Raw genomic sequence first — 11,885 nt, 5'->3', positions numbered from 1 at the left:
CTTTTCTGGCTATACTATTCAGATAATACTGACCTTATTGAATGAATTTAGAAATATTTCTGGCTCCTATATTTTTTGGAGGACCTTTTGAAGAATGGATGTTAATTCTTGAAATCTTTAGTAGAATTCAACAGAGAAACCATCTTGTTGGGAGCATTTTAGAAAATAATAATTCAACCTCTACTTTTTATAGTTCTATCTAACTGTTTCGATTTCTTCTTCAGTCAATTTTGTTGGTTTTTGTCTTTGTAGGAATGTCCTTTTAAACAGGAATTACCTTATTCAACTACAGAAACAAATCAAGGACATTCAATTTATGAAAAACGCCGTTTCATTCACATGAAACATAGTGAATTTTTTTTTTAAGTTTTATTGTGAATTATGTGATAGTTTACATGGGAGAACATTAGTTTTACATTCATCCTATCGTATATCGTTTCATTGCCATGGTTACAATCCCCTCCATGCATCATCAACCAACCAAAGTGTATATACTACAAGCCTGCCCCCCAAACATAGTGAATTTTTATAGATTGAAAAAGGATATAATTTCAGGCCCTCCTGTTATTTTTCAGATCGGTGTTTCTTTCTGGGGTTGAGAAGTAAGGATATCAGAATGAATCATCTATGTTATACTTTTTCAAATTAAACTCATACCTAAGCAAAAGGAATTCTGGTAGCATAGCGGTTACAAATCGGGCTGCTAATCTCAAGGTCAATAGTTCAAAACCACCAGCTGTTCCACAGGAGAAAGATGAGGCTTTCTGCTCCCATAAAGATCCACAGTCCAGGAAACCCTGCGCAGGGTTGCTATGAGCTGGATGTCCATTTGCTCTTGTTGTTAGCTGCTATTGAGTTAATTTTGACCATGGTGACCCTATGTATTATAGAGGATTGCTTCCTAAGGGTTATTTTTTGGGTGCACTATTAACAAAAATAGATCACCGGACCTTTTCTTCTCTGATTCCACTGGGTGAGTTTGAACTGTCAACGTTTAGGTTAGAAGTCTACGGAAAATCATAGGGCTCTTCTGTTAGCATAATACCTAGCTATTGGTATTGATAAAAACTGTTGAGTTGGTTCCAACTCATAGCTGTATAGAGGTTTTGAGGAGCGGCTAATGGGTGTAAACTGTTGACCCTGGTCACCAGTCCATTGCTTATCCTACAGCACCACACCAAGACCTCACCTAGCTATAGTTGTTGCTGGTAAGTGCTGTCCAGTCAGTTCCAACTCAAAGGGACCATGTAGGGTTTCCAAGGAGCATCTGGTGGGTTTGAACCACTGACCTTGTGGTTAGCAGACCAATACTTATCCTACAATGCCACACCTGGACTCTACCTAGCTAGGTGGCACTGTAAGATAAGCACTGAACTCCTAATTGCAAGGTCAGCAATTCAAACCCACTGTTCTTTGGAAAGCCTACGTTGTTGTTGTTAAGTGCTTTCAAGTGGGTTCCAAGGATCTGTGCAGCTGGTGAGCTTGAACCGCTGACCTTGCGATTCAAACTGACTTTGCAGGCCAGCACATTAACCCACAGCGCCACACCAGGAAAGCCTATACAGCGCTGCTCTACCTTGGAGCCAACTTGATGGCACTTAACAACAACAACAATTGTTAAGGAGCCCTGATGATGAAGTAAATCAGCACTTGGTTGCTGCCTGGAAGAAGGTCATTCATTGGAATGCACCGGCTACTTTGCAGGAGACTGATATGGCAGCCTGCTTCCGTAACGGTTACAACCTTGGACACCCTGTGGGACAGTTCTACTCTGTCCTATAAGTTGTTATGAATCAGAATTAACTGGGCAATGGGTTTTCTCTGGTAGCGTAGTGGTTACGAATCGGGCTGCGAACCTTAAGATCAGCAGTTCGAAACTATCAGCTGCTCCGCGGAAGAAAGATGAGGATTTCTACTCCCGTAAAGATTTACACCCTCGGAAACCCTGTACAGGGTCGCTATGGGTCGAAACCGACTCAACGGCACTTAACAACAACAACAACATTGATCACTGTAAGGAGCTCTGGTACCATAGTCATTACAAATCAAGTTGCTAATCTCAAGGTCAGCAGTTCGAAACTACCAGCTGTTCCGTGGGAGAAAGGTGACACTTTCTGCTCCCATAAAGATTTACAGCCTTGGAAACCCTATGCGGGGTTGCTATGAGTTGTAACCAACTCCACAGCATACTACCACCATCGCTGATCACTCTACTGTTTCTCATAATGCCCTGGGCATAAATTGCTCTACAGTTTAATGTAATTAAATTCTGACCCCTCTACAAGAGACTTTATGGCCAGTTTTTGAAGTTTGTTTTGGTCCCAAGAAGATACTTTTCAGCTACCATTTCCCTGGTTCTCTCCAGTAAACTAGGTAGTCCAGGGGTTTTGTTTGTTGCACTCAAGAAAGTACTTGTTGTCATTGTTTAATCGCCTTCAAATTGGTTCTGACTCATAGTCTTCTCTTAATGCTTACCAACCATGATCTCTATGGTTTTTGAAAGAGTGCTCTAAGGACTGAATTTCCTCAGAGTTTGGTTAAAAACAAGTCCATTCCTTTGGGAATAGCATTGTAAATTTTCTATTCTTAGAACCTGCCTCTCTCTCTGAATAAAATCTCAAGCCATAACTATGTGATTAAGGAAACTGACCCCATTCTTTAGAGTTATGCCCTTTCTTCATGAGGAGGGTGATGGTCAGGGGCATTAGTCTGGTTTTTGTATCACAGAATCTTTGAGTGAGCTGGGATTAGGGAGATCAGGGCGACAGTATTCTTGATGTGATGGACCTGAGGTAGAACTGGGAGCAAGGTGTAAGAAGGAAACACCTGATCCCTTGGTTGCATGTCCCTGGAATTTGAACTCTACAGTCTGCAGTTGGAACAATAACAAATGCTGGTGAACTGTCCCTCCTTTAGAAAGATACTGTAATCCTCGAATGCCAACCAGGGAGGTAGGGAGATTTATGCTGGTGGCTGTATTCTTCTGGAGTGCAGTTTTCATCACACTGAGCCAGAAGGTGGGAAGGAAGGAACACATTATAGTTCAAATGCCATTGTTGCTGTTAAGTGCTGTCGAGTTGGTTCTGACCCATAGTGGCCCTGCATAAGCTTTCCGAGGAGCAGCTGATGAGCTTGAACTGCTGACCTTGCAGTTCAAACCGACTTTGCAGTCCAGTGCATTAATCTACAGTGCCACACCAGGACTCCTCAAATGTTTTTACCAAATTTTAGTAAACTTTCTTGGATCAATGTCTCTTGTTTCGTTATGTGCCCTGAGGACAGTTTTCAGGGACTTTAAATTGTTGGTTTGTCAGCAGTTATTCTTGTTTCACTGGGAAATCGGGCTTCAGAGCTCCTCATGTTGTTTATTCTAAAATCACCACCCTGCCATACAATTTTTCTGTTGGAGTGGCTAAATTTCTAGGTTTGGATCCTGAACTGCCTCACACCATCATTACGCATGGAATGAGCCATCCAGAGAATGGTGAAAGAGATCCACAGAATCCCTAGGGCATTGTCTGAGGTCTGGATTGAGCCAGGTTTCCATCAGTCCTAGTAGATATACTCTGCAGTCAGATTAACCCATGCAGCTCCCTACTTTGCTCATTAGCTACTCTGACTTGATTTTCTCTCAGTTGGTAGTTTTGAATTGCAGACCTTTAGGTAAGCAGCCCAACTCATAACCACCAACACTACCAGAGCATCAGTAATTAACATTGGGTCTTCCCTGAACCAACCCTTTGTTATCAGCAAATATTGACAGACATGTAGGAATATATTACAAAACTTTTATTAAAAGGAATATCAATTAGAATCACTATAAATTATGTCTGTATGTTTCATGAAGCACCAGGAAGATAAAGATTATTGGGATGAGATTAGGTGCCCAAAATATCACATAAAAATGACCCCAGATACCAATTTGATTAGATAGTCTTTCTACAATACCCACCATTTAGAACTCATATACTATTAAAGCTTTGACTTGACATAATCAAGTCAGTTGGAAACTACGAGGGGTTCCGTGGGAGAAAAATGAGGCTTTCTGTTCCTGTAAAGATTTACAGCCTTGGAAACCCTATACAGAGTCACTATGAGTCAGAACCTACTCCATGGCATTCCACCACCACCATACATACATACATATATATGCGTGTATGTATATGTTCCATGGGAGAAAGATAAAGCTTTCTGCTTCCATAAAGATTTGCAGCTTCAGAAACCCTGTGCAGGGTCACTATGAGTCAGAACCGACTCCATGGTACTTAACAACAAGTCTAATATGAATAACAATATAGAACCCAACCTTAATTATAAAAAGTTTTAGAGTCATGTTGTTGTCTAAGTGCCATCAGTTGAGATGGTTCTGACACACAGTGACCCTGTATAGCGTTTCCGAGGAGAGGCTGGTGGGTTTGAACTGTCAACCTTGCAGTTAGCAGTCTAGTGCTTACCTTACAGTGCCACAGCAGGACTCCAAAGAGTCATGTAAACCTCCCTTCTGTGATTCTGCACTAATGCAGCTAAAGTGCAGTCTGTCTGACAAACGGGGGGCGAAAAAGAAATACTTCACGATCAACTTCTGAAAATCAGTCAATGAAAAGCCCAGTTTTATTCCAAGACATATGAGGTTACCACAAATCAGGGGCTAACTCATTAGAAAATTAGTTGTATGCATACAAGTCTGTAACACTGGAACTAGTTATGAGGGTTTTTTTCAACAAACCCTAAGTGGAAAAAGGGAAGATTATATATTATTGCTGCCCTGAATGTGATACTAAATCTAGGCAAGTTAAGATGTTGGCAGTATGATGGTTTTGTAGGATGAACACTGGACTACACACCGAAAGGTTGGCAGTTCGAGTACAACAGCCATTCCACAGGAGAAAGATAAGGGAGGCTTTCTGCTTCTGCTAAGATTTACAGCCTTGGAAACCCTGTTGGCAAGTGCCACTGAGTCTGACTCACAGCGAGGTTTCCAAGGGGCAGCTGGTGTGTTTAAACCGATAACCTTGTGGTTAGCAGTCCAGTGCTTATCTAACATTGTCACACCAGAACTTCCCGTATAGGGTCACTATGAGTCACAACCAACTCAAGGGCACTTAACAACAAAACAACAATCTAAGATGGTTGTTTATCTGGCTTGGTAATCCCTTGAAATACTCAGGTCTTTGAAGCGTTTCATTCTGGTTAGAAGCTCTGCTGAGAATTTGTGTTTTCATCCCAGATACACTGACTCAGATCCACAGTTTAACAAAATCCCCAAGTGATTCTAATACATCCCCAACTGATTCTTATGCATACAGAATCTTATTCCAATGTAAATTCTGACTCCATTTATATCTTGGGGTTGTTGTTGTTAAGAGCTGTTGAGTTGAATCTGACCCACAGTGACCATGTACAGGGTTTCTGAGGCTATAAATCTTTATGGGAGCAGAAAGCCTCATCTTTCTCCCATGGAACAGCTGGTAGTTTCGAACTGCTGACCTTAAGGTTCCCAGCCCGATTCATAACCACTACGCTACCAGAGCTCAAGGCAAAATCTCAGCAGGGGGCTGAATAATAATGAACTGGTCAGAAGTCCTGGAGATATTAAAAAATGGTGGTGGTGGTTATGTGCCATGAAGTTGGTTCCGACTCATAGCAACCCTGTACAGGGTTTCCGAGGCTGCAAATCTTTGCGGGAGCAGAAAGCCTCGCCTTTCTCCAGCAAAACGGCTGGTGGTTTCGAACTGCTGACCTTGAGGTTAGCAGCCCGACTCATAACCACTACGGTACCAGAGCAAGTTTATTATATCATATAGAGTCGGGAAACTCTGTGAACAAATTTACAGGTCAGGTCTACACAAGTTTTATTCTGAGTCTCCTGATAATTGTTCTTTTTTTTTTTTCCCTCACCCCCAGGTCTTGAATATGGATGCTAATGGTGAATGTTGAGAGGCATGAGTACATGGGAGAGTACTACGATCTTGGAGTTTATTGAATCTTTGTGAAAAGCACTTTTCTTCCTGGATGAGGTCTTGAAACTCCCTTAATTGATCTCACATCATATTGGGAACTATTTGCTGTCTAATGATCTCTGTCATGTTGTACATATCCCTAAGACCTCCAGAGGACCACAATTACTGAGGAGATAAGCTTTTATAATCAAACTGGTGAAATGTACAGAGCCATTACAAAACCTCACGCATTCCACTTAGGGGAATGGTTAAGTGAACTCATGAAACTCAATTATTCTTACAGAAGCAAAGATTTTCATAATAAAGGGAACTTAATGAAGTTTTACTAAGGAAAAAGGGAAAAGCCCTCTAAGATCAAAGTTAATGAGCAGATTTGATTTATTTGTAATCCGCATGTCGTTTTAAGTACCTTAAGCTTCAGAATTATCTGAAAGCAATATGCATCTTGGAGAGTTTAATCAAGCCATCTGCAGTTTAGTTTGCAGAATTCATTTGCTGCTAGGACCATAAGTCATAGAAATAGAAAAGTAAAAGTTCACTGATTGCTTTGTCGAGTCAGCACCAACTCATAGCGACCGTATACACAGCAGAACGAGACACTGCCTGATCCTGGGCCAACCTCACTAATGTTGCCACGCGTGAGTCCATCGATGCTGCCACCTGACCAATCCATCTCATTGGGGTCTACCCCCTCTTTTTCTCTGACCCTCCACCTTACCAAACATGATATCCTTCTCCAGTGACTGGTCCCTCCTGACAATATGTCCTTAGTATGAGAGACGAAGTTTGCCATCTTGGCCTCCAAGAAGCGCTCTGGCTGCACTTCTTCCAAAATCGATCTATTGGTTCTTTTTTTTTTCGTTACCATTACCATACTTTACTTTATTGTGCATTACAGATACTGTGTTGTATACAAATTGAAGGTTGGTGGCAACCTTGTGTCAAAACAAGTTTGCCATAGTCACTGAGCAGGTCAACTAACACTATATTGCCAACAGCAATGTTCACTTCGTGTCTCTGTCACAATTTGGTAATTCTCACACTATTTCAACCCTTTTTCAAACTGCTATTTATGAAATCTTTGTGAACTAGCGGTATGAAACACTTAACAGACTACCAAGACCAAACACACTGCCATCAAGTTGATTCCAACTTACAGCGGCCCTATAAGTCCTGGTGTGGAGCTATAGGTTAATGTGCTGGACTGCAAAGTAGCTTTGAACTACAAGGTGTGGATCTATTGGTTCTTTTGGCAGCCCATGGAACTTTCAATATTCTCCTCCAATACCATAACTCAAAAGCATCAATTCTTCTACGGTCTTCCTTATTCACTGTCCAGCTTTCACTGATTGCTAGGGCTTTGTAAATCTTGGGATCTGAATTATACTAAGCATATTTGAAGAGCTAACAGACTTGAACTTAAAAATACTTTGTGCTTTGATCTTATTCAGATGGTAAAATCTTAGCTGAGAAAGGGTCTCTTTGGCAGGTTTGAGATTACCAAAGAGGGGCTAACACTGGTCCTCAATCAGTTGCCAGAATATTTGCCTTTTAGGATCTCCATTTCACTGTGCTGCCTCATCAGCATGCCAGATTTGGTTTATAGAGATAAATTGCAAGGAAAACATCACCAAGACTTTATTTCAAATTACCTTGCGGATCAATACAGCTGTCACCAATGCCCCCAAATGCCATGTTCATAATCTGCTGTTATGATATATGACAGGGAAAAAGTAAATGTCCTGCCAACTGCAATCTCCCTTTATTATTATTTTTAAAGAAGGGCTAGTTTCCATTATCGGAAGCAGATAAGGAATGCCAGCATCCATTTGTCATTCAAAATGGAACACTAAGTTAGGTGGAAATCAACGAAAAACCATCATGGGGTGGTTTTTGTTTATTTTTTTAGTAGCGAAAATAAAGTCACAATTCAAGGTCAGAGAACATTCAAACGTGGTTCCCACTGGGTTGCTCGTATTTTTAGACAGGTTGTTTCTGATGCTTTTAAGTGCCATTAAGTTTGTTCCAACTCATAGTGACCCTGTATAAGGTTTCCGAGGCGTGACTGGTGAGTTTGAACCACCGACCCTGCAGTTAAACTGAACTTGCAGTCATGCACTTATCCTACATCGCCACACCAGGACTCCTTAGACCAGTTGGTGTACAATTTTTCAACATTAATGTGGACTTTGTAATACTCATCCCACGCCATCCCACCTAATATAGAGACACAAAGGAGAGCCTGACAATTCCTCTGGTTCTCTCAAATGACACTGTGTTGTTACATCACCATCCTAGAGATCTTAGCACCAATCTGAGGTCTTTTCTTACCCCCATCCAATGTGCGCTGTGGGTTAAAGCGCCAGACTGCAAAGCCGTTTGAACTGCAAGGTCGGCGGTTCAAGCTTACCAGCTGCTCCTTGGAAACCCTACACAGGGTCACTATGGGTCGGATTCAACTCGCTATGGGTCGGAATCAACTCGATGGCACTTAACAACAACAAAATAACATTCTATGTCAGGTATGAAATAGGTCATTTAGTGAGCAGGCTAGCTTAGAGAACAGATCAAAACCAACAACATATATAAAATTTGATCTTCTCAAATGTCCCTGTGTTGTGGTTGTTAAGTGCCATCATGTCAGTTCCAACTCATGGCAGCCCTGTATCGGGTTTCCAAGGAGTAGGTTTGAACCATTAAACTTGCAGTTAGCAGTGCAATGCTTATCCTACAGCGCTATGCCCGGTTGTTATTGTTGTCAGGTACTGTGGAGTCAGTTCTGACTCATGGCGACCCTGTGCACAACAGAACCCATCACTGCCCGGTCCTGCACCACCCTCACGAGCACAGCCAGGCTGGAGCCCATTGCTGCAGGCACTGTGCCAGTCCATCTCATTGGGGGTCTTCCTCTTTTTGGCTAACCCTCCACACCACACTGCTGTTATTAAGTGCTGTTGAGTTGGCTCCAAGGGTTTCCAAGCAGCAGCTGGTGGGTTTGAACCGCCAACCTTGAGGTTCAAACCAACCTTATGTTCGAGTGCTTATCCTACAGTGTCACACCAGGGCTCCTAGAAAATGCTAAAAGTGCTACCTACTCACCATTCAGGATTTCCAGACCAATAGATTATAAGAATCCCCTGCTTGGATGTCACCCAGGCACCTCAAAATAAAAACAAATGTCCCAAATTGAACTCATCTTCCCCACTTACTGATACTGCCCACCTTCCAGTCTTTTCCCTCTCAAAAAATGGCATCATCCATTTACTAGGCTGAACCCTAAAAACTGCCTTCTTTATAAGTCATACACGGTTGACTGTTGGCAGTTCCAAACAGATCAACTCTAATATTTGTTCAGATCAGAAACAGGAGGGAAATCTTCAACTCTTAACACTAACGAATCATGACACCTAGCAAATTCTATTTCTCAGGCAGATCCTGAATCCATCTCTAAGGTAACCACCATGCCCAAGGCATCATTAATTAATTGTCCTCTCCAATTCCACTGTCCATGGAATGAAGCAATGTGTACTCTTTAAAATGCCAACCAGCTCATCCCACTTCCATGCTAGATATGATTCAGTGGATTCCCACTGCCTGTAAGACAAAGGTCAAACACCCTGACCAGAACTACAGGGTTGGCAGGCTTCAGACCCTGCTGACTTCTTCAGTGCTACCTCAGTCTGTATTTCCCAGTCACGATGACCTGCTGTTATTGTTTCAAACATACTGCGTCCTATATCAGGACCTTGGTACATACTGTGGCACCTACCTGGGATCCTATTTTAGCCCACTATTCCCCAGGCCCTTGCTGTCCAATGATCCTTACTACTCCTTCATCTGTGTCTCAACTTAAATGCCACTGCTTCAAGACAATGTTCTCTCATCTCTTCCAGAGCAGGGTGGGAGCCCATGCTATACACAACCATAGGTCTCTGACTCTACTACATCACATTTCCAATTGCTTGGTCAATGACAAGATATCCTACTACACTCAAGCTTCAAGAGGGCAACATCATGGCTGTCTTCTTCACTGTCATATCTCCACGATTAAGCCAGGGCTGATCACTTCAATGAGCGCTCACTAGATTTCTGCTGATGGGATGAACCCTTCACAAATGTCAAATTCACAATTCAAAGTGGCAATCTTTGGTCAATAGCATGTACTTCTTCTATTCAGAATGTTTTTAAAGGAAATAAAAAACATTCAATTTAGAAATTCAATATAGTAAGAGGTGGAACCAAAACTCTGGGTCCTTTCTCAATGATTTCAGGGGCATGCCTCCATCTAGTATGAGTTATGGCTCTAACAGAACTAATTAACCACAGCTGATGCCGACTGAGGGCCATCTATGAGCCAAACCTATGGAACAAATGGAGGTTTAGAGAAGCTGGAGAATTCACTGAGTATCACACAGTAAGTAAATGGTGGGAGTCCTGGTGTGGCACTGTAGGATAAGCACTGAACTGCTAACTGCAAGGTCAGTGGTTCAAATCCATCAGCTGCTCCCAGGAAGCCCTATACAGGGTTGTTATGACCGGGAATCGACTCTAAGGCATTTGTTGTTGTTGTTAAGTGCCGTGGAGTCGGTTCTGACTCATAGGGACCCTGCACAGGGTTTCCGAGGCTGTAAATCTTTATGGGAGCAGAAAGCCTCATTTTTCTCCTGCAGAACTGCTGGTAGTTTTGAACTGCTGACCTTGCGGTTCACAGCCAGATTCATAACCACTACATTACCAGAGCTCTAGCAAAAAGTAAATGGTGAAGCCACAGTCACCAAGAGCCATAGTCCAAGACATGCTTTGGCTTCTCTCATTCCTTAGTCTTTGGGAAAGAACACTGCATCCACAAAGCGCATCAAGTCTAGAATCCAAGAGAAACACATTTTCAGTGGTATGTATAACGTCTCTAAGCAGAGGGTGGATAATTTCACCACATTGTCAAGAGCAATTCCCTTCCAAGCTGCATCTTATTAAAAAACAGGTGTTCCTACCGGAAGAAAGAGTCTCTGGGCAGCACAGGGTTTGAATAGTTTCTTCCATTCCTGAGGATTCCCAACAGAAAATGTTATGGGGTAGATCCTGTGCTCAAACTTCTTGGTATATGAGTCAGGCCACTCTCGTAACTGAAAAACAGAGGAGGCAAAGGGAGGGTGATTAGAACCCAAGAAATCTGGAATATACCTGTGAAACTACTGATGGTCAAATGGAAATTACCTGAGCAACTTCCATCAAAAAACTAACTTCATCACCACAATTAATGTTCAAAGAATAAAAGACTATATTTTCCAATCAAAATTGTTCAGGTTTTTAAAAATAGCATTCAAAGGTGACAAGGGTATTGGGAAATTGGCACATCAACACTGCTGAGGGAAGAATAAATCTGAACAAACTTCCAAAGGGGCAAATTTCAAAAGTAGTAATAACAACAACAATCCCCCAAAGAAAACACCCCAAAATAGAAATAAAAGAAATTTTATCACAATCTACTTTATAATAAAACTTGGGTACAAACTCAATATTCAGTAATAAAAAATTGGGTAAATCCATTATGGAGTAATGTGTAATTAAAATAAAGTAGAAAATCTCTTTGCTATCCCATGCGAGTAAAGTTTTACTAAAGGTAATACAGAAACAGCTGCAAGCATACATTGACAGAGAATTTTGAGAGGTTCAAGATGGATTCAAAAGAGGCTGTGGAACGAGGGATATCATTGCTGATGTCCGATGGATCTTGGCTGAAAGCAAAGAATATCAGAAAGATATTTACCTGTGCTTTATTGACTACACAGAGTGAAAAGGGAAGCCCATTTCCTGACTGCATCTACCTAGAGGCAATCAGAAAGCATGAAAAATACCAAAATACACACCCATCTAAATATTAAGGCCACAGATAATTCCTGAATATGCCCAAAAAACAGAAGCAGA

General features: G+C 41.7%; 1 protein-coding gene across 1 annotated transcript in view; it reads right to left on the bottom strand.

The window, feature by feature from the left end:
• The window catches only part of GXYLT2 (glucoside xylosyltransferase 2), a 170,913-nt gene that overhangs the window by 85,000 nt on the left and 74,028 nt on the right, over window positions 1-11,885 (bottom strand). Inside the window, exon 3 of the mRNA XM_006870782.1 lies at window positions 10,952-11,083. Coding sequence (XP_006870844.1) covers window positions 10,952-11,083 — 132 coding nt within the window. The remainder of the gene's footprint in view (window positions 1-10,951; window positions 11,084-11,885) is intronic.

This window comes from Chrysochloris asiatica, unplaced genomic scaffold, assembly GCF_000296735.1.
Source record: "Chrysochloris asiatica unplaced genomic scaffold, ChrAsi1.0 scaffold00151, whole genome shotgun sequence".
In the NCBI taxonomy this organism is placed as follows: Eukaryota; Metazoa; Chordata; class Mammalia; order Afrosoricida; family Chrysochloridae; genus Chrysochloris; species Chrysochloris asiatica.
This window is presented reverse-complemented; position numbering and strand designations above follow the sequence as displayed.